At 41.9% G+C, this 24,292-nt stretch overlaps 1 protein-coding gene across 1 annotated transcript in view; it reads right to left on the minus strand.

Moving 5' to 3' along the window:
• Positions 1-10,882: 10,882 nt before the first annotated feature.
• Positions 10,883-24,292, minus strand: part of CACNG6 (calcium voltage-gated channel auxiliary subunit gamma 6) — a 32,138-nt gene continuing 18,728 nt past the window's right edge. Inside the window, exons 2-4 of the mRNA XM_083376538.1 lie at positions 18,004-18,078; positions 13,695-13,832; positions 10,883-13,004 (exon numbers count right to left, since the gene is read on the minus strand). Coding sequence (XP_083232664.1) covers positions 12,766-13,004; positions 13,695-13,832; positions 18,004-18,078 — 452 coding nt within the window. The 3' untranslated portion in view covers positions 10,883-12,765. The remainder of the gene's footprint in view (positions 13,005-13,694; positions 13,833-18,003; positions 18,079-24,292) is intronic.

A 24,292-nucleotide genomic window follows, 5' to 3' on the forward strand; every position in this document is an offset into this window, starting at 1 on the left:
CTGGGATGCCATAATGTGTCTGCTTAGCAGCTGGGCCCATTTATTTCCAGCTCAGCAGTCATGCCTCCAAATTCACTGGGAGTTTAGTTCTCCAGCTGAAACAGAGCTCTGCAAAGCTGGTGGGTAGGTGCTTTTTTTCACTGGCAGGAGCGCCGAGAAAAGAATGAAGCCGTGGCAGCTTTTCCTGACTATGGTAGTGGATTTTGACAAGTGAACACACTGTATATGCAGAGAGGGGCATTAGCTGGGTAGTTTTTATTGCCATTACTGTTTTACTCCACTGGTCACCTGGAAGAAACTGGTTGGCTTGCTGCAGCATTTTTCAAACTTGGCAATTTTTAAGATGTGTGGACTTCCAAGTCCCAAAATTCATGCTGGCTGAGGAATTCTGGGAGTTGAAGTCCACCCAACATTGCCTTACAAGTAGTCCTCGACGTACGACCACAATAGAGCCCAGAATTTACATTGCCAAGTGAGACAGTTAAGCGAGCTTTGTCCCATTTACCACCTTTCTTGCCACATTTGTTAAGTGACTCACTGCAGTTGTTAGATTAGTAACGTGGTTGTTAAGTGAATCTGGCTTCCCCCTTGATTTTGCTTGTCAGAAGGTCGCAAAAAGGGATCACATGACCCCAGGACACTGCAACCGTCATAAATATGAACCAGTTTCTAGGCATCCTATTTTTGATCATGTGATCACGGCGATGCTGCAGTGGTCATGCGAAACAGTCATAAGTCACTTTTTTCAGTGCCGTTGTAACTTTGAATTGTCACATAATGAATGGTGGTAAGTCAAGGACTACCTGTATTTTCCTTAAAAGTTTCTGCTTTTAAAATGGAAGCCACTCACAGCCTAAACAAATGGCTGAAAGTCGAGGACTACCTGGGTTGGATTTTCATGCCTGCTGATGGGGAAGGCAATTATATTTTGGAAATTATATCTTGGAAGTCTTGGAAATGATTCTGACAGAGTGATGAACCACTATCTTTATAGAGGCTGAAGTGCAGGGCTTTTTTTTAAAACAAAAATACATAGTTCGCATCAGGAATGGAATTTTTTCCTACCTGGAACAGATGTACTTAGGACTTATGAACACTAGAGGGCACTGCAGGATAAAAAGCAGTATTTCCCCCCCACCACCACCTTTTGGGAGGGGGAAGAATTAATCCCTTCTGGGTCTTTCCACCTCTGGGTCTTTCCAGCTTTCAGAACAGCTGTGTAACAGAGAACCAATAGGTGAGGATTTTCCTCAATTCTGGAAAGACTGAATTTCTAGCATTTGTACGAGGTATGTAACCATACCTGGTACAAGAATAGCTGGGGGAGAGAACAGCTCCTCAAACATTTATATGTTTATGTATCGTGGATTCTGATCTTGGCTTGGAAGGCTCAGGAAATTGAAGAAGGCAAAATAAGAAACACAGCGGACAAAGAGCTCAGGAAGATTTATGATCCTAGGTTAGGTTGGCCACCACGTGCTCTCTTGTGCTGGGAGATGTTGAACCAGCTGGTGAAGATTTGAGATTCAGGTATGCCCATAACTCCCATGTCTTTAAAATTTTAGCATTTGATGCTGTTCATCCTCTGAATCCTTCCACCGCAGCCATAACTATAAGAGTAAAGTTGAGAAGAGAAACGAGAGTTGTAGAGTTCTGTAGAATTGAGTCGTTGGGACTCTTCATCCAACCAGGTTGCTTATCCTTTGATGAGGCAACCTGAAAATTTCCAACCAGTGTGCAGATTTTTGCAAACTATTTGGACAGTACAAACTATTTGGGAGTACAATTATATATTGCATCACTGTGTGAAAAGTGAGTCAACTATATATGGCCAACAAATCCTTAGGGTAGCCTCTGAAACTGCCTTCTAACCACAATAGCTGGAAATTGTTGGCCCCATGTCATGCCATTTTGAGGCAGGGAATATGGGAGAATTGTAATGTAACTTCTAGAAATACATTTTGCAAAGTCCCCCTCTCTAAAAAAGAAAGGAAAAAAAAAACATTGATCTTCTTCTATGTAAGATGACCAATTGTAGCTAGGCCTTGACTATGATTGAGATGGAATTACAGCAGGCACGTGATGTTGCGCGACGTATCGTGTCTTTCCACCCATTGCTGGCAATGGGGTAGGCACGGTTTCGGCGTGACTCATCTGGCCCGCGGGCTGGCAGTTTGACATGCCTGCATTACAGTCATGATTGCTGTCATTAAGTGGGTCGCCATGTGACCACTCCTGATTTTATGACCTTTTTTTCTAGTGGTCATAAAGCCAATGCTGCAGTTGCTAACTAATGCTATAAATTGTTAAGCAAACGCCATCCATGGTTGCTAAGAGAATCAAAGGGTATTTTTTGCTGGAAACTGGAAGTAAACCCTGGAAAACAGGGAAAAAATGTCAAAAACCATGGTCACATGACTGCGGAATGCTGCAAATGGCTGTAAACATTAGCCAGTTGCCAAGCACCCACAATGTGATCACACGGAAATGTGTGTGCCATATGTCGCATCAGAACTTCAAAATCGAGTTGTAGGTACCTTTGGGGGGAGGGCAGGGTAAGCAATTGGTCATTAAGCAAGGACTTCCTGGAACCAGATGGCACAGGGTCCCCTTTACTGCCTGTTAGAGAATGGGATGCTTTACTTTGGATTTTTGCTCTAAACAGGGATGGGCTTGATAGCCTCAGTGGGACCCTTTCATTTCTATCATTTTATGCTCCTGTCCACCCTACATCATTACCACACATACAATAGATACTATCTTCCTCCCCAGAAATGTTTATTGCAAATACCAGATATAGAAATATTGGCAGTTTCTGCTATACACAGTGTTTTGTTATATGAAAAAGGATGTTTTGCTACCAGCAACTTTCAAATTTCATGGACTAAATATAACTATAGGGATTGTACTGTTGCTCCCCGAAGCAAGAACTTGGAAAATGTTTGGCGTATTTTGAAAAAAAGAAATAACCTGGCTGCAGTTTTATGCTGAGTTTCAGGGAAAATGTGATAGAATCTGCTGAGAGAAGGGGAAAGAGAATGGTGAGTTGATAAAGAAAAAATATCTGAGTCTTGGGAACAGAGAAAGTGTAAGAAAGAAACTCAAAACAACACCTTGATTGGGTTAAGTAGAAAGTGGGGATACAACAGACTTTCAAGATTTGGTTACAATACCTTAACCATGTTAAGGTTCCAATCTATTCCTACATTATACAACTTTAATGGAGCCCGCCCATCATGGTCATAAGTCACGATGGTTATAAAGCAGGTGACCCATGTGACTGACCCAATTTTACAACCTTTTTTTGCAGCATTTGTTAAGTGAACATGGCAGTCGTAAACTGAACCAATGGTTTGGCTAGTCCAGGGGTAGGCAACCTCGGCTCTTTTATGACTCGTGGACTTCAACTCCCAGAATTCCAGAGCCAGCATGGCTCAGCTTGGAAACCTCTCCATTTCTCCTCAGCGTGGCTGGCTCAGGAATTCTGGGAGTTGAAGTCCATGAGTCATAAAAGAGCCAAGGTTGCCTACCCCTGGGCTAGGGGTTGGTTTTGCCAAAAATTGGAAGCATTGCAAGTGGATTGTAAATGCTGTCCGGTTGCCGAGCAGATCACATGTGGTCATGTGACCCTAAGGCATGGAGGCGGTCATTGGAATTTCAGAACTGGGTTTTAGGTATCCCCAGGGAGGTCTGTCATAACTTTGAATGGTTGCTAAGCGACCAGTCGTAAATTGAGGACCATATTTCCTGATCCTGCCTACATCAATGAGCTGACAGGGAAAAAAAGCTCTGTTAAACATTTTTCATTTTCAGTGAAAAATGCTGAGGAACATACTATATGGGTGTGCTATATTATTATTGATACCCACTCTGTATATATGTGTCTTTGTGTGTATCTGAATCATAAGTCATAGTTAAAGCAAAGACAATTCACCAGAGCAAATGGCTTGTAGTTAGATACAACATTCATCAAAGCTGATTCCGAATAGAGGAGACCGACTTTCTGCTATGTAAATAAATGTATATTTATGTTTGCATGTATCTTATTTTGCATTCCAACTGAGACATGTCCCATATGTAATGGTTGTCCTCCTTCTTCCCTTTCAATAATCTCTCTATTATTGCCCGGGATTTCTGTGGCTATTTTCATCCAGATGTTCAGGCTGAAGAGGTAAAAGAGAGGAATGTTTCTCTGTCTGTGACGTCACTCTATCTGCAGTGGTTCAACATTCACATTCTAGTCACCAACTGCTAGAGCTACAGAGAGACAGCTGGGCATCATTGTGTCTTTCATTTCCCTGGGGGGGCGGGAAACCCTTAAAGATGGAAGTGAGTAAGTAATTGCAGGAGAAGAGATTTCCTGTTTTCCAAGGAAAGTCATGACAGGGAGGAAAAGGACTATAATTGAATAAAATCCACAGTTTTGGGGATACTGTTAGCCCTACTACATAGACCAGACTAAGAAATCAACTCCACAGGAAGATTAAAATGACTTTTATTATGATTGTCTATGGCAGTGTTTGTCAGAATTGGCTACTTTAAGATGTATAGATTTCAACTTCCAGAATTCCCCAGAATGGGACTGTTTAATAGCCAGTTTGGTGCAGTGGTTAAGGCACTAAACTAGAAAGTTGGCAACCATGAGTTCAAGTCCCCCTTAGCCATGAAAACCAGCTGGGTGACTTTGGGCTTGTCACTCTCTCTCAGCCCAGCCCACCTCACAGAGTTGTGGAGAAAATATGAAAAAGAAGCTGTATTTGATGTGTTTGCCTTGAGTTATTTGTAAAAAATAATAAAGGCAGGAAACAAACAAATTGGGACATAATGAACGGCCTTGTAGCTCACAATGGCTCATGGTAAGTTTTATCAGAACATTCCCATAGCAATCCCTGAATCTCAAGATGCAAATGTTTCTTCTGAAACCATTGTTCTCTGTAGATAACAGAAAGGCAGGAAGTAATGTGACATCTATTACATTATTAGTTGTGAATATATATGCATGCATCATTTCCCCCCTCCTTTTGGAAATAAATGAGAGCATCTCTTGTCTTCAGGGATGTATCTTTCACTATTCCTTTGGAGAGATCCTTCCAGTATCTACTGTCAAATAAACACTGGAGCAAGGCTAGATTATTAGTTTGGGTTAGTGATTTCCATTCTTGGCAATGTTAAGACTTGTGGACTTCAACTACCAGAATTCCATGCTGGCTAGGGAATTCTGGGAGCTGAAGTCCACAAGTCTTAACTTTGTCAAGTTGGCCAATCCTGCTTTGAGTCTTGTATTTTGATTCCACATTTATGCTAGAAAAACACTAAACGTACATTCAAAATCAACCTGAACAACAGGAGATAAACACAAGCAAGTTTCAACATGGAGGAGCAGAGAGGGAGGTTGGGATCTGATCTGAGATCTGCCTTGGAGACTTAAGTACAAGAAGTATTATGTATGTAAATTAGGCCTGGTTCCACCAATAATTTGTCAAATTCTTTTTCTAACAAAAAATTAAGTAGAGTGTAGCAATGCATCTAAGAACAAGGTATATTATTTAAACAAAGATAACACGATGAGTTACACCCATGCCAATAAGACTGGATGCTCTTAAAGTTTGCTGTAAAATTTAAAATAGAATTGATCTTCCTTATCATCCTAATACCACAAATTCAGGATTCTGCTTTAAATAATACAATTTAATTAACATCAGATTGAAACCCTTGAGGAATATAATGGTTTTGGAAGACTGACAGAAAAAAATCTTCCATATTAAGCTGGATGATGTTGCTTAATAAAAAGAGGTCTGAAAATTTGGTCCTTGTTTAACTCAAAAAATTGAAGAGAGAAGGAAAAAAAAACACCTCCAAGTATGAGTGCTTGGAAAGAACCATTATCTTTATTTAACTCCCACCCTGCTCTTTTTAATATCGATGGGAAACACATCTAATTTAAACAAAGCCCTTATTAATTAAGAGACATCAGTTGAAATCCTAAATTCTCTGGCCACATTTCTGATAAAAACTGGGTAGAAGCTACACAATTTTCTGCCCAGAGTCACGAATATATGCACCAGCATGGGACAAATTTTCTCTAGCTCAAACCACAAGAATTAAATAGAAATTAAGTTGTTTCCTGGGTGTTTAAATCTCAGGGTTTTCAATACAGTTGGTTTTAAAATATGAATGAAAGTTTCTCCACTCTGCCTGGAGAAGCTGGTTGTCTACAAAGATGGATTGCAATCCTGTTGGGGCTGTAGCTTTGTCTGTGCTTGCCAAGCCCAGTCCCTACCAGATACACTTCAAATTTTCCTTCCTACTCTCTGAATAGCCCAGATTTTCCAAGCAATGCAGGAAAAACATGACACATTAGCTATAATATATGGGACAATTTAACCACCTCATAAGCCTGAAATACAGAACCCTGTTCCCCCTCCTGACTCCCCCCACTAAGGTTTTGGATGGAAATAATGGATTCTCCCTGTGTGCAAAGGAAAGGTAAGGGTAAAGGTTCCCCCGCACATGTGTGCTAGTCGTTTCCAACTCTAGGGGCCGGTGCTCATCTCCGTTTCAGAGCCGAAGAGCCAGCGCTTGTCCGAGGACGTCTCCGTGGTCATGTGGCCGGCATGACTAGATGCCAGAGGCGCACGGAACGCTGTTACCTTCCCACCGTAGTGGTCCCTATTTTTCTACTTGCATTTTTACGAGCTTTTGAACTGCTAGGTTGGCAGAAGCTGGGACGAGTAACAGGTGCTCACTCTGTTACGCGGCACTCGGGATTCAACCCGACAAACTGCCGACCTTCTGATCGACAAGCTCAGCGTCCTAACCCACTGAGCCACCATGTCCCTCTGTGCAAAGGAAAATAGTCCAGCAAATCAAGGTGATGAGAATAGTGTGGGCCTTCACCAGCCTGAATGGCTAATACAGTAGTCCTTGACTTACAACAGTGAGTTTAGCGACTGTTCAGAATTCCAATAGCACTAACAAAAGTGATTTCCCATCAGTCGTTACACTTATGATCATTGCAACGATCTGATGGTCATGTGAACAAAATCTGGAAGCTTGTATTTATGATGGCTGTAGCACCATCCGGAGGTCATGTGATCACCATTTGCAACCTTCCCAGCTGGCTTCCCCAAAACTGTGGGAATTCAGCCCCCCCCTCCAAGAGAAGGAAATATTAAAAGGGCAGAAAAATGTATTTCCTCAAAGGATCTTAAAGAGGCAGAAAAGCATGCCCAGTTTTCTTCATAACACTAAGTCTCCTTCCCCCCAAGCAGAAACCAGCTCTATAGAAATGCAGATGTAAACCATTCAGGAAGGTTGAAGGTAGAAGATTAAGAAGACAAAGACACCTAAAATCTACATACCCCACCCAAACTCTAAGACAGGACATAAGAGGATTAACCCACAGATGCCAAAGGGGCACCCTCAGGTCAAAAGTACATGACACAGGAACAGGAAAAAACCTCAAGAGCCCCGAGGGTATAAAAACCCACTCCCTACATGTGCTCTCTCTCTTTTCTTCCAGAGCCATCTTCCTGTCTGGCTCTCCTCTTCAATAAACTGCAACCTTCTTTCTAAAGCAGTCGCCATGTTGTTTATTCCCGGCTTGGACTGAACCATGATGAAGGCTTTTCCTTCAACAAAACATAGGAAGAGAAGGGAAGCTGGATTCATTTTAACTGTGTGGTTCATTTAACAATTGCAGAGATTTGTAAGAACTGTGGCAAAAAGGTTGTAAAATTGGGTGTGACTCTCTTTAAGAACTGCCCTGCTTAGCAAGAGAAATGCTGGTCCCAATTGTAGTCATAAGTCAAGGACTACTGTGGGGGTGAGCTGATCCTATGACCCCAGAGGTCACCTGACTGTGACAGTGATGAGGGCATTAAACTTCATCCAAAGCAAAACAGCTATAGCTTATGGCTTGTCTAGTGGGGGAAATGCTCCTTTAACAGCTAATCTGCTAAGGATGACTTGAGGATACCTGTCTCAGGTACGGGTTAGAAGTGAGATGAAGGGAATGTCATGAAGATCTGGCAAAAAGAACTTGTTCACACCCAGACTATATCTAAGTGGGAAAAGTGGGGTCTCTGATAAATTGGTAGGGGAAAAAAACCCAGATAGTCTCAGTGATCCAAAATTAAACTTATCAGCCACAAAGCAGCCTCTTTGAAAGCCATTAGGTTGTTTAATCACCGATAAATCTACCATACATTTCTCCCTATTTTAATCTCCCTCACTTCCTGAATTTTTGCAAGTCAAGCTGTGGTCAAATGCACAAGAATTTGCACTAAATTAGTAGCCCTGTTCCTAATTGCTTGGATGGGTTGTTCTAGTTGCACACTGAGCATTGGCACCGCTCCCAGCATGGTGCCACACCCCCATAACCCCATACCGTCATGGATGGGAAGCAGCTGAATTGATTCTCCTCAGCTCAGCTGCACTGCAGTTCCAATAGCAAAATTTCATTTTTGCAGCGTCGGAGCTCCTTTGGACCCCTGCCAGTCCCCCCCTTTTCCAGCTCTTTGGTTTTCTCCCTCCCTCCCTCCCTAAAGCTGTTAAGCTGCCATTGTGCTCCACTGTCCGGGCCTTGGGCTTTGGAGCAGCTTTGCAAATAGCGACCTGCTTTTTTAAAACGCTTGTTGTTGCTTTTCTGCTGCAAACTGGGTGTGTGGCTGGGGAGAGGGGCACCCATTTTGGCATTGCTCTGTTTGGCCAGCTGGAGGAAATCCTGGCCAGCCCTGGCTTGTTCTGGCTTCAAGGCAGTAAGTAGCCTTACAGTTGCCACTTAAACAATCTTCCCTTTGCAGACCAGGTTATCTGTATCTTTAAACCTGAATAAGAAGGTTGGATGATTTCACACTGCTGCATCCTTAACAAGCAAGGGGAAACTGTCCCTGGGGGAATGCCCGCTCAAGCCCCCCTTGTAGGGGAATCCAGGTTAAAGGGAAAGCTGGTGGTTGCTTAGAAACAGGACCTAGAGCTTGTCTTTTTGTGACAAGTTATTTCCTTGCTGTGCAAAACTCTGCAGAGACCAAAAAGAGAAATCAGGGCACTGTTTACATCCCAGCATGTAACTGGAGAGGCCCAGAGCAGAACCAGAATAACTGAGGAGAGAGTCCTAAAGCTGAGATGCTGACATGGAGGAATAGAAGCTGAGCTCCTTGCTGTCTGTGTAAGGTTAGCTGGGGAAAACCCACATGTAATTTTGTGCCTTCGCATTCCCCCCCCTCCTCTGTGTAATCTCTTCTCACAAGACTCCAGAATTTTTCTTTTCACTCCCCAACCTCAGGGCCTCAGCCCTAAATAATGAACAAAAATTCTTTTAAAAGGGCTTGTTTCTGTTACATTTTACATAGATGGGTTTAACTTGTCTTATGATGACTTGGAGATACAACAAATCGATTCAAACTGGACTTTTAAAAGACTGCATCATCTAAGTCAGGAGTAGGCCACCTTGGCTCTTTGATGACTCGTGGACTTCAACTCCCAGAATTCCTGAGCCAGTTGAAGTCCACGAGTCATCAAAGAGCCAAGGTGGCCTACCCCTGATCTAAGTTAATATGCTATGGAAGTTATGCAGGGATGCCAGCATATTATATTGGGCGTACTATAATAATAATATATCACCTAAACACTATCATTGACAAAATCACCTTCGGTCAATTGCAAAAGGCAGCTTTGCATGGAACAGTTTATATCCTGTGATGATACCTTTAATATCATCAAGCAAGAATATTTGCCTACCCCGTCGTTGGGAAGGACTGGATAAAGATGCCAAACCTAGTCTAAATGTCTGTCTGACTGTGTGATGATACATAATAATAACAAAGTCAAGTTGTTGGTCACAATGCTGCGATTAAAATTCCTCTCTCTTTTTTTTTTAAAAGGCAGAGCTTAAATTGCACCATTGCTGTTCTTTTTGTCCATATCTTACAGACATCTGACTGCAGCTGAATATTCAGTGGCTTTCAGTTGTGCCCCTGAATACAATTCCAAATTAATTCACAATTAATATTGCCCATCAAAGAACTTCAATTTATGGCAAAAGAATTTCTGAGAAAACTTTCTCAGGCAGTTTTAGCTAAAGATTCATGAAATCTGGTCTAGTAATTCAAGAAAAAAAGAAATGATTTCAATGAAAGGGCTCACCCCCTGGTATTATTCTGTAGAACCATTTTATTGACTCTGTACCATCCATAATAATTTTATTTTATTTTTATTTTAATCCCATTTATATCCCGCCCTTCTCCGAAGACTCAGGGCGGCTTACAATCTAAGCACAAATCAAATGTGCTTAGCAATAGCCTTCATTCTATGTATATGCCTGCTTATTAGGGCTTTCAGGCCCCCCCCCAAGCGGCATTATTACAAAGTCAGCTTATTGCCCCCAACAATCTGGGTCCTCATTTTACCTACCTCGGAAGGATGGAAGGCTGAGTCAACCTTGAGCCTGGTGGGATGCGAACCTGCACTAATTGCAGGCAGCTGGTGTTACTTAAGGAGGCATTAGCCCACTGCTCCACCAAGGCTCTATAACAGACATGTCAAACACAAGGCCCGGGGGCCAGATCCGGCCCGCGAAGTGGTTTCATGCGGCCCGCGAAGCCATCCTGGAAATAGTGAGGGAACGGCCCCCACTGCCTTGGCCCTGGCCCAGAGACCCTCCTTCTGCCAGAGACCCTCAGATCTGTCCCACTCCTGCCCAGGCCCGCATAGGCACCCTTGATGCAAACGATGTAGAGCTGGCCACGCCCACCCAGTAGGCCATACGCACTCTAGCCACGCCCACGCAGTAGGCCACGCCCACCCTGGCCATACCCACCCGGCCCCTTGAGGGCAACCACAATGCTGATGCGGCCCTCAATGAAATTGAGTTTGACACCCCTGCTCTATAAGGTGTGATTTACCACAAATAGCATCCCACTATGATGATGTACTTCAAACATTTATTTAGTTTTGCAAAAAAACTGAACAGGGCTTTCTCTGGAAAACAAAAAGCATAATTCCCCCCCCAAATAATAATAATAATAATAATAATAATAATAATAATAATAATAATAATAATAATAATAATAATAATTTTGCCACCGTTCTCCCTCGTTCCCCAAATACAGCAAAGCAAAGCAGCCAACTTTGACTCTGGTAAAAGAAACGGGAATGGTCCTTCCTGTCTCCATAGAAACAGAGGTTATCTTCGGAACAAATTGAAGAAGTGAAGAGAAATATCTTCCATGCATCTTTATTTCTTATATCAGTGTTTCTCAATCTTGGCAACTTTAAGATGGCTGGACTTCAACTCCCAGAATCCCCTAGCCAGTATGGTTGAAAAACTCTGCCTTCCTTCATCAAAGCAACTTGGCTTGCAGTCCTTTCCAAGACTCATTGATGCATTAATCCCTGTTAATCCAAGGCAATACGTGGATTTTGAGGAAAATCAGCACAAAATAGCAAAGTCCGATGTAGTTTTCTTAGTGGCTCATTTCTATAAGGTAGTCATGAGAAACAGTGTTTCTCAATTTCAGCAGCTATGTGGATTTCAGCTCCCAGAATTCCCTATGTTCACGTGACTGCTTTCAATTGTTTTAAACCATCATCATATATCCAGTCTCACATTCTGGAATTCAAGAGACACTCAGTGGAAAACAATTGTTTCAAACCGACAAAATAAACATTGTCACTTGAGAGTGGCTAAGGTTTCTAAAGCAGACAAAGGATGCTGGTTAGGCATCAACATATAAACTCATGGTGTAGACCTGTAGTTTCTTGCAACTTTCTCTCCACTTCCCTTCAGAAATTACTCTTAAATCAAGAAAGTTCCTCCTCTAAGTGGTTTCCCTACACTGTCTGCGTGGGCCTTCTCTGAGCGGAAAGCTGCAATTCATATCAGCTTATCAGTTGGACTGAGCTCTTAGAAATATTATTTACTGGAAAAGTTGCAAGAGCTATTTTTTTTAATGATGACACTTAATGGGAGGGGGGGAGAGAAAAAATGAGTTTTGAAAATTCTGCCTCTCCATTGATCTCACTGTTGTAAATCTTGGCTAGTTAACTAGCAAGATGCTGGGTGGAAATTCATCTGAACAGAAAGTATTCAAGTCCTACGGATCCTTTTCAGGTTCCCCAAATGATAGGTTAAGAATTCACCTGTGGTTTGGGAAGTTAGGTTGGTAACCCTATCATTCTTAAAGGACATAGCTAGAGATCGTATTTTTGTGGTGAATAGGAAGGGTATGCAAAAAAGAAAAAAAAATCAAACAGGTAAACCAAATTGCAAGATTCTTTTGTTCTTTTTATGCTCTTCTAATTTTCTAACAGAAGAATTGTAATTTTTTGTTCTGGGTGGAACTTGGCTAAAGTTGGAAATTGAAATGAGATTTTGTTGTCTGACCTCAGTGTGAATTTACAAGGCTTTCAAGAAACAGGTCTTCTTGTTGAGTTAAAAATAACTATTTGTAAAAACTGGGTTTTAAATACAGCCCTTTATCTTCCCTCGATTTGTTGTTAGTGTCTCAGTTCACGAACACAGCTGTCTCTCATTCATCAACAGAGCTCTTTTCTCACAGTCCCCCCTGGCTCCCCCACCCCAAATTCAAACAACACAAGCACAACTGGTTCTATTTACAAGTCACAAAACAGGGAAGAAAAGTGTGTCCAGAAGCTGGAAAAATAGGGTGGGAGGTAGAATGGGGAAGATTGATTCTTTCCGCCTCTGTCTGTAAAGGTTGTAGAGTGAGAGAAAGAGAGACTTTGATTTTTCCTCTGAAGCTTTTAGGAAGTATGGTCACTGGTGCTTCTCTTTCTGATGCAATATTCCCAAGGCTTTTTGGGCAAAGCTGGGATAGACAATAGGATGAAGCAGGCTCCCCCAAAGATCAGAATTACTCCTGCAGACACTGCACAAGCCACGGACCAGGAATACTCATATTCCAGTGGGATGGTCTCATTGGAGGTGATCAGACACCGGACCGATTGTCGGAAAATCTCCAAAGTCACCAACACCATCAGTCCTGGAAGGGAAATAAAAAAGAGAGGGATGTAGGAGAAGAGCAGGCCGAACTAGTGGGTGGAGTTAAACATGTCATCAATTTATAAGTCTTGCATCACCACAAGAGATCCAAGTCCAGCCCATGAATTTCATTGACCCTTACTTAGTGCCAATTTTGTGTTGACCATTAGTTGACTAGATTCTTATCTGTAGTTTTGAATAAATCTATGCGGAAACTTTGCGAAGGCTCCTGATTCTTTATGCCTGACAAGAAGACAGTGTAGGGTAGTGTTTTTCAAATGTGGCATCTTTAAGATGTGTGGATTTCTGGAAGTTGAAGTCCGTAGGCCCTAAAGTTGGTAAGTTTACAAATCACTGGTGTAGGATGTTCCCCTTGAGACATATCCAGCTGTGAACCAAGACCACAAACAAGCAATATAGGGAGGAACATTGGATTAAGCTGGGCCACTTAGAAGGGCCTTGTGTGGCTCCTTTTATCTATCCTTAGGTGGATCTGTGACCTCCTTATGTTTTAAGGCAGGGATGTCCAACCTTGGCAACTTTTAAGACCTGTGGACTTCAACTCCCAGAATTCCACAGCCAGATTGGACACCTCTGTTTTAAGGAATGTCATGGTTAAAAGAATATTCCCCCCATTCCCCCCCACCCCATCTACTTCAGGAAAGAATAGAAGGTTCTGCAGAATTCATACCTGATATTATAAAGAAGCACGATGCTGGCTTCAGGAGGAACTCAACTCCTTTGCTCAGGGCCATTGTGATGCAGAGGGATCCCATGGCCATCAAGGTGATGCTGAGGAGGGACACAACGGCTGCCGTGATGTTCAGTTCTACGCAGTGTTGCCAAGCAGGGGAGAAAAAGTCATTTCATTCTACCCAACATTTCACAGAGGAAGACAGGGCCATACTGGCAGGATAACTTGTGCCCTACCTCTGATGTTGGCCAGCAAGAAATCATCAATATCAAGAGCAGTGTTTCTCAACCTTGGCAACTTTCAGATGCATGGATTTCAGCCTGGTGAATTCTGGGAGTTGAAGTCCACACATCTTGAAGTTACTAAGGGTGAGAAACATTGATCTAAAGTCGCTGCTTCCCTCTTCACGTGTTGACCACCAAGTCATAATTCTTGTTAGCATGACTACAGCCAGGCATAACTGGAGGTATCAAGTTGGTGAAGGCCATTTTAGAGCAATAAACACTGGCATGAGTATCATACATAAATGTGATGCTCAGGGCTATAATGTGAGCAGTTATTAGGTATACCTCAGAAAGATGTGGATTTAATAGCAATGAGAATGGAAGAGAAAAAGCAGTGGAGTCACAAGTCACATACCAGCACATACACTCTATCTATCTATCTATCTATCTATCTATCTATCTATCTATCTATCTATCTATCTATCTATCTATCTATCTATCTTCTATCTATCTCAGTGGAGTCACAAGTCAAATACCAGCACATACACTCTATCTATCTATCTATCTATCTATCTATCTATCTATCTATCTATCCATCCATCCATCCATCCATCCATCCATCCATCCTCTCTCTCTCTCCATCTATCATCTATCTATCTAGGTCAGGGGTGTCAAGCTGACGGCCTGCAGGCTGGATGCATCATAGTGAAACCATGCCCACCCCATTGCCGGCAATGGCAAAAAAAGTCACGATACATCACGACACATTGCATGACATTGTGAGTTTGATCTAGGTAACGGTAAAGGTCTCCCCTATCTAGTCATGTCTGACTCTTCCATGGTCATGTGGCCAGCATACCTATTTGCCGAGGTGAATGGAACATTGTTACCTTCCCACTGAAATGGTACCTATTTATCTATTTGCATTTCATGCTTCCTAACTGCTAGGTTGGCAGGAGCTGGGGAAAGTAACAAGAGCTCACCCTGTCACACGGCACTTGTGTCTCGAACTCAGGCTGTCAGCTTCCCAGCTGGCAAGCTCAGTGTCTTTAACCACTGAGCTATCACGTCCCCCCACTGCCTGCCTGCCTGCCTGCCTCCTTCTCTCTCATTATCATGTATCTAATCTAATCTATTTCATCTGTCTATCATCCATCTATCTCTCTGTCTTTTGGGGATATAATCATATTTACCAAAAGATGAACAGCTATTTCTTCTCAGTCCCAGCAACCTTCAGTGTAATTTGAGATCTTTTGAATAATACCCTGGGAGCATTTTTCATGAACATTTAAAGATCTTTTTTGATTGAAAGCTGCAGTTACAACCCTAAAGGAAAGCTGCAGTGATTCACTGTTTGAGATTTTTCAAAAATGTAATGACTAAAAGAATGCCCAGATTTATTGGGTGGTGGAGTTCTTAAATTTAATCCATGAAAGGTGGTAGTAATTGATTTCAACATAATTTGTAACAGGATTATTGAATTGTGACTGTGCCATTATCAACTCAATGTTTTCTATAGTTAGGAGAGCTAATTATTTATTTATTAAACAAATGCATATAGCCAACTAACACACAAAGTGACTCTGGGCAGTGTACAACATTAAAGATCCTCAGTTAAAAATTCACAATTTAACAATTTAACCCCCTTCCACCCTTTAAGATGACAAGGTGTTAGTACATTTGCGCATAGAAGCACCAACAAATTTATTTTTACAAACATTAAATGCCCATTCATTTTCTGATTAGCTGTAATTATCTGGGCCTTTGCTTTTTTATGTTTGCGTAATGATTCGGACTTCCATTTCCATAGTCCCCAGCCAACATGGGTGACAGTCTGAGAATTATGGGATTTAGCCCAACACATCTGGAGGGCATTTAGGATGACTGCAGCAAGAAATCTAGATGAAGCCAAGTTAGAAGCAGGAGCTACAGAACCTGGAGAGCAGAAAAATGTTTATTCTCCAAAGTGACTGCTGCATAGTTTAAGAATTTAATTCAGAAACAGAATAATGTTTTTTTCTGAAATAATAATAATAATAATAATAATAATAATAATAATAATAATAATAATAAGTTGGAAGGGACCTTGGAGGTCATCTAGTCCAACCCCCTGCTAAGGCAGGAAACCCTATACCATTTCAGATAAGTGGCTGGCCAGTCTCTTCTTAAAAACTTCCAGCATTGGAGCATTCACCACTTCTGGAGGCAGGTTGTTCCACTGGTTAGTTGTTCTAACTGTCAGGAAGTTTCTCCTTAGTTCTAGGTTGCTTCTCTCCTTGACTAGTTTCCATCTTGTTGCTTCTTGTCCTGCTTTCAGGTGCTTTGGAGAATAGCTTGACTCCCTCTTCTTTGTGGCAGCCCCTGAGATATTGGAACACTGCTATCATGTCACCCCTCACCCTTCTCTTCATTAAACTTCATTAAACTCCAGTCCCCCAATCATCTTTGTTGCTCTTCTCTGTACTCTTTCTAGAGTCTCGACATCTTTTTTACATCGTGGTGACCAAAACTGGATGCAGTATTCCAGGTGTGGCCTTACCAAAGCATTGTAAAGTGGTATTAGTACTTAGATTTTGATAAACATTTTCCTTGAGACCTCAGTTGCCATCTGGAATAAGGTGGTGGCAGTAAAAATCTCTGAGGGAGATGGGTGGTTGAGAAATACGAAATATAAGCAAGCAAACAAACAAAAGTTTAGGTTGGATTGCAGAATCGTAGCATGCAGACTTTTGGCCTGCTTGTTGTGCCATTTCCCCAAAGTGCTTTTTTTCCAAAAGGTAACTGGACTTTTTTTCCCCCAAAAGGCAACTGGATTCCAAGAATGTCCAGTTATCTTTTGGAAAAATTACCTTTGGGGCAACGATGACCTGGATGATTGAGACTTCCCATAGACATTTGTTGTGGCTTGTGGATAAAGAGGATAAAGCAACAGAAGAGACACCTAGATCCCCACTGGGAGAAAATTAGGAATGGATCTAACCAGACATAAATAAAAGCTTTTTGTTAGAGCTTACCACGTGGTGACAAGGGTGGCAAAAAAGCTTTATTTCTCCACCCTTCTCTTCTACACATTGGCCAGTAGCCTTGTGCAGGGAAATCTAGATCCTTCTAGACCTGGAGCATCTGCAAACCCCCCCGTGAGAGCTATTCAAAACACCCAGTAGATAACATTGCTCCGATTCACTGTGAGTTGGCCTTCAGCTAGACCTGAAGCCCTAAACAGTTGGCTGAAGCAGTCTTGTGATGTTCTCAGAGATGAGTTGGAGTCTGTTCGTCCTGAGAAAATGGATATGGTTCTTGTAGCTGTGGGTCTGGCCAATTGTGCATTAAATCCCCGCTCTTCCTGGTTGCTTCAGACCTCTGGGGATGCAGGGATAAATGTGTCTTTGAGAAGCGGGATGGTTCCACCGGTTTTGAAAAAAGATAGTGTGGCGTGCCTGTTCTTCAACAGGCCAGCCTTGAATCCAGTTGAACTGGGCAACGTTCATCCAGTCTCCAATCACAGGCTCGGAAAATGTAAATGTTACCAGTAGCCCATACTCAAATTCTGGTTTGAGTAGAGAGAACGCAGCATGTTGCACCCATGTTAGAGCAGCAGGTTAGGATTGTGTCAATCGTTTAAAGCAGGATTTCTCACTTAGCAACTTTAAGATGCATGGACTTCAACGTTCAGAATTCCCCTATCATCCCAAGCTGGGATGTCCATATATCTTAAATTTATTGACATTGAGAAACACTGCTTTGCAAGTTGGTGAGATGGCTTGCTCCTTTCCCCCTCTGTTCTGCATGATTCAGCATGATTGATGGATAATACATGGCCGATTCAACAAGAGAGATCCCTTAGAACAACGGAAATGTGATGCTTTGTCCTTAATGGTGGGTTTGAGGACAACTGTGGTGTAGCCCCCTCATCAGTTCAGACAGCCCCTCTCCAAACCTCCTTGAATCAGCATAGGCACAAAAAACCTTTCTAATTTCAAAAGTATGGGATGCAGAAGCTCTCAATTGACACATGGACGGACTGTAGCTCCTTTCTTTCCTGCCACACAACACTTCAACCTGAATTCCTGCAATGGACTTACCCTTTTTTGTAGTCCTCAAGAAGATGTTGGCATTCTCCCCAGTGGTGAAGAATTTGAAATAAGAACAGTTAGCTTCTGAAAAGAAAGAAAGCATTTATCTCGTTTGTCATTAAGTTATACCACAGGTGTCCCAAAGGTGCTTTTTTTCAAGAGGCAACTGGATTTCCTTGTTTCGCTTCTCATCCAAGAAGCTTCTTCAGCTCTGACTGGATGGTGGGGAATGGAAGGATTTATACTCCTTGCAGACAGCTGGTCATTTGCATTTTTTTAGAGAGTCGCTGAGGCCACTTGGAGCTGAAGAAGCTTCCCATCCAATCAGAGCTGAAGAAGCTTCTTAGATGGGAAGCGAAACATCTTCAAGGAAAAACGAAGAAAGTCCAGTTGCCTCTTGAAAAAAGCACCTTTGGGACAACCAGCATCTGGATGACTGAGAGTCTCCAGAGATTTATGCCACAGGTCATTGTCAACTTAGGCTATTTGTTTAATAACTCCTTCAAAGTTATGGTGGTGCTGAAAAAAGTGACTTACAACTGGTCTTTGCACTTCCAACTATGACACATCCCTATGGTCACGTCTCCATGGTCACGTGATCAGAATTTAGGTGCTTCACAATCGACTTGTCTTTATGACGGTTGCAACGTTCTGAGTCACATGATCACCATTTGTGACCAAAAGGGCTTCTGACAAGAAAAGTCAAGGGGGGGGGAAGAGCCAGATTTGCTTAACAACCACAGTAAAAAAGGTCTTAAAATCGGATACAACTCACTTAACAACTGTATGGCAATGGACAGTTGGACAGTTCCAACTATAGTCATAAGTCAGGGACTACCTTACTATATTCCTCCTCCTAATTTCTTCAAATTATCTCAAACAAAATTCATTTCTCATAAATCTCTCAATATTTCTTCCACTTTAAGTACTAAAAGAATAAATAAATCAATTCCTGGTCCAAAAAAGGCCATTATGTTTTTGTTTTGTTTTGTTTTCTTTCCAAATACTGGCTATACAGAACAGTTCTAGCAAGGAAACTTAAGAATTGCTATGAACCTAAGAAAATCACCTCAGGATGGGCCCCTTTACTTTGTCTGGGGAAACGCTTTGCCATCCCATGTAGACTAGCATTAATCTCCTTCTATAATCCTTTTCCAGTGTAATTCCTTTTGCCTTTCCAGTTTCAGAAACAGCCACACTCAGACCTTTCTGTTGGACTGTACTGGAGGCTGTTTCTGACATCAAATTTCCCCTCTGAAATTAAATCTCTTTCTCAGGGACCACAGAATTGCTGCCCTGGTTACTATTAATAATTTAATTACTAACACCATAACGTACTATTTTTGTATGCCTTTCACGCCAAATAAACGTTGGTATAAATCTTTGCCAAATATTCACGATAGAAGCATTAAATATCAAATATATGCTGATAGAGTAAAACAGTTGCACAAGATAAGAAGCACGTTTTAACTGAAGCCCTTTTAAGATAGAAGGAAGGAAGGTTGCATACATTACTAGACAGTAACTCGATTAGGTTTTATATTTATAAGACCATTTTAGTTGTATGTAATCACATGCACTTTTCCTGTGTTTTAATGAATGTTTCATGAAAGGAAATATTTTTGTATCAAAATCTAGATTACAATTTAGATGCAGCAAAAGTTGAAGCAAAGAACTGTGGTTAACTTGTCATTATTTAAGCTATTTAATCAAGAATACTCCTTCACTGCAATGACTGTAAAACTGGAAATGTGCATTTCTTGATTTCATGAAACATTTGTCTAAAGCAGGGGTGTCAAACTCAATTTCATTGAGGGCCGCATCAGCATTGCGGTTGCTCTCAGGGGGCCGGGTGGGTATGGCCAGGGTGGGCGTGGCCTACTAGGTGGGCATGGCCAGCTCTACATCGTAGGGGGCCTGGGCAGGAGTGGGACAGATCTGAGGGTCTCTGGCGGAAGGAGGGTCTCTGGGCCAGGGCCAAGAGGGGGGCATTCCCTCACTGTTTCCAGGATGGCTTCGTGGGCCACATGAAACCACTTCGTGGGCCAGGTCTGGCCCCCGGGCCTTGTGTTTGACATGTCTGGTCTAAAGTTTAAAGTCTGAAAACAGAGAAAATGCACTGTTTAATTTTATATTGAATGATTTTCCGGATTTAAAGCAAAGTACGTCTTTGGTCAAATCAGGTTAGTTGCCAAGAAATTGTAGAGTTTATAAGGTAAATTAAATACTTTTGAATCAGGATTAAAATAGTGAAAATACAATCAGTTTAGATGTATTGATAGCTGACTGCAGGGGTGAAATAGATTTATAGATAGTCCTTGACTTACAACTACAACTGGGACCAGAGTTTCCATTGCTAAGCTAGGTGGTCGTTAAGTGAGTTTTGCTTGATTTTATGACCTTTTTTTGCCATGGTAGTTAAGCAAATCACTTCAGCTGTTAAGTGAATCTCACAGTCACCAATCTGGATCTGAATCTGGCTTCCCACATTGACTTTGCTTGTCAGGAAGATCACAAATGGTGGTCACATGATCCTGGAAAGCTGCAACCATAGTAAATGTCTACTGGCTGCCATGTACCCGAATTTGGATCCTCTGAGTGGGGATGGTGCCATGGTTGTAACTGTGAGGATCAGTTAGAAGTTACTTTTTTCAGTATCATTGTAACCAATCTGAACTCTTATGAGTTGTAGACAAAAATAATTAGATGACAGCATGTTACAGAAAGCTTGCCCATTGTACTTATATGATTTAATTATTTTAACTAAAGATTCCTGAAGTAACCTCTTGGCAATTTTCTCTTATTTCTCTTATAGTTTTCAATTTGGGGAGACATTACTTAACAAAAAAATGGAAGAAAAGAGAACAAAACAACAAAACATTTTTATATGAGAATTCCTATGCATATGCACACAGATAATAACCCAATAATATCATTTTGGTTTCAATGAAGGATAAATGTAGTACTCCGTGGATTGAAGAGCTGATATATTTTGTGGCTTATGAATCAGGTGCTTTCAGATGTAAATTATGTAAAGCGGTTGCAATTAAAATGACAACTGTAATCCTACTGTATTTCTGCTGGCGCATGCTTTTTCCAAGTTGCCAACAATTTCTTACAGCATTCTCCTTTACATCATTATATATTATATAAAAAATTGTTGCCTGCCAGATGTTTCTGCCACAAAAAAGCATGTAATATTTGAAAAGAAAACACTTTTTCCTTTTAAGCATTCTTTGGCTTTGTAGACTGACATGGCCACCAGTTTCTTCCTGGATATCTGCAATGCACCAGCTGATTTTGCAGTCCTAAGAACTAGCAACTTGCTCTTGATTTTTCCCCCCCATAAAATAAAAATATTGTTCCACAAACACCATATAAATGAAAGATAAATATGTGTGTGTATACATACATTATGTTTACAGTATATATACTGTGTGTGTGTATATATATAGTGTATACAGTATATATATACTGCTCAAAAAAATAAAGGGAACACAAGATAAGACATCCTACTATTAAATACAGTACATTGTGTTGTTTAAGTGTTCCCTTTATTTTTTTGAGCAGTATATATTGTGTATATATGTGTATGTGTATGTGTATGTATATGTGTGTGTATATATATATATATATATATATATATATATATATATATATATATATATATATATATATATATATTTGTGTGTGTGTGTGTGTGTGTGTGTGTGAGAGAGAGAGAGAGAGAGAGAGAGAGAGAGAGAGAGAGAGAGAGAGAGAGAGAGAGAGAGAGAGAGAGAATATAAGGGTAGTACCGGCAATGAGAATGAAGCTGCTGCAGTTGCTAATCTCTCTCTTTACATGTGAACAAACTTTATTCAAGAGAGATGCAATTTCTGGAATTTGGCAGCTGGAGCACAGGGCTCAGAGTCCTTCCCCCCAGATATTCTTTATGATTCATGCCTTGAGCCTCATCCTTTCCAAGTTTTGTTTTTTTGCATGACCTAGTGAAGTGGATTTAATTGTGTCCCCAAAGGAAAGTTTGAGCAATAACTGCATCTTTTTGAACTGGAGAAATTCCAAGTAGCCTCAGGGTGACAAGTCCTCTGTGGGTGAAGAGCGGAAAGACAGAAAGAAGATTGCACTCAGATTAACTATGATTTAAAATTGTAGCACCCTCCCAAAGCAGGATTTCTTGCCCAACCCGGCAGATTTTTGCCCAATGTAAAAATTATTTTTATGGGCCTTGGATTGGTGAGAAAAGATACCCCCTTTACACAGCATTGTAAGTTAGGAGCTGGATGGCTGGAGACAAAGCATTTGCAAAATGGCAAGACTTGATAGCAAGGAAGCTGTGAGAAGTTTAATCCAGGAGGAAGTAGAGACTTGAGAAATGGTTTATGCCATAGGGCTGCCAGCAGAGAAAGCATAAAAAAAGTCATGATGGCAACCACAGCCATGCAATCTAAGCTCCGTCCCCTTTTATGCCATCTTTATGCCATCATCCTCTTGACTGTGCATTCACCCCTCCCTGCAGAAACCCCTGAAAAAGCCATCCAGTTTTTACACAATATTGACAATAGAGAAATTCTGTGACTGACGTGAGGTCAAGTCCATGTCAGAGCCATTAGATGTGCTAATTACAGGTAGTCCTTGAGTTATGACCACAAGTGAGCCCTAAGTTTCTGTTGCTAAGTGAGACATTTCTTAAGTGAGTTTTGTCTCACTTTACAACCTTTCTTGCCACAGCTGATAAGTGAATCATTGTTAAGTTAGTAACACGGTTGTTAAGCGAATCAGGCTTAGCCACTGACTTTGCTTGTCTGGTTGCAAAAGGTGATCACATGACCCTGGGACACTGCAACTGTCATAAATATGTTTGAATACATTTGAACCGTTCGACGTAACTTCGAATGGTTGCTAAGTGATTAGTTGTAAGTCAAGGATTACCTGTACAGAGAGCTGGACCAGCTCAGTCAAAGGCAAGGATGGCTCTTTTTATGAAGGCATAAAGGTAAAGGTAAAGGTTCCCCCGCACATGTGTGCTAGTCGTTTCCGACTCTAGGGGCCGGTGCTCATCTCCGTTTCAAAGCCGAAGAGCCAGCGCTTGTCCGAGGATGTCTCCGTGGTCATGTGGCCGGCATGACTGGACGCCAAAGGCGCACGGAACGCTGTTACCTTCCCACCGTAGCGGTCCCTATTTTCCTACTTGCATTTTTACATGCTTTCGAACTGCTAGGTTGGCAGAAGCTGGGACGAGTAACAGGCGCTCACTCTGTTACGCGGCACTCGGGATTCGACCCGCCAAATTGCCGACCTTCTGATCGACAAGCTCAGCGTCCTAACCCACTGAGCCACCGCGTCCCTCTCTATGAAGGCATATCAGCTATCAAGTGGCCCCCATTCCTTTTTGGCCAGGTGATGCTCTTCTCTTCTGCCCAGCGCAGTAGCCCATGGTGGTGTCCTACCAAAGGCACTCAACCTTGTCAGATTTAGAAGGAGTCCTTCCTGAACTCAATATGGTGGACAGCCAGAAACAGCCTTTCTCTAAACTTCTAAAGTCATACCAAGCCATCTGATAAAAAAAAAATCACTGGTGTATCTTAGTCATGACATAGATTAGCCAAGAGCTCTGGCATTCCCTCTGAAGTTACAACATTCTTGCCTTTAAGCCATAGAGATACATTCATGGATACAATTTGTCTGTTTACATAACCAATCTATAATCTGGATCTTTTTCTCCTTTAATTCAGATCTTCCACCTGTTAGAAATTCTGTTTATATAAAGCTATATAAAGCTCCGCACAGAGCACACAAAGAGTACAGTCACCATGTGCTTTACTGCTCAACTACATAACTGTAACAGGAAACTTTACTGAGAACAAAAGAGCATAAAGTATATACCAGTGATGGTGAACCTTTTAGAGATCGAGTGCCCCAAACCCGCCCCCACTCTGCTTGCTGGTGAAGAGAGGGCCACGGTGGGAGGTGAGGCTGGGGCAACTGCGCATGTGCCCACAGAGAGGGCTCTGAGTGCCGCCTCTGGCACGTGTGTCATACATTCTCCACCCCTGGTATATACCCTAGATCCAAACCTGTAAATACTGCCATCTACTGTCTGAATACTACTGTAGTTGTTGCATAGAAATACATTCCATCAATGACATCACCTAAGTTCCTTCTATGTCAGTGGTGGAGAACCTTTTTGGGACCGAGTGCCCAAACTGCAACCCCAAACCCACTTATGCATTGCTGGGTGCTGGGGGCATGGCCACCGAGTGGGCGATGCTCCAGCGACCCGATCTGGGCCTCAGAG

This window comes from Vipera ursinii (assembly GCF_947247035.1).
Source record: "Vipera ursinii genome assembly, chromosome: Z".
In the NCBI taxonomy this organism is placed as follows: Eukaryota; Metazoa; Chordata; class Lepidosauria; order Squamata; family Viperidae; genus Vipera; species Vipera ursinii.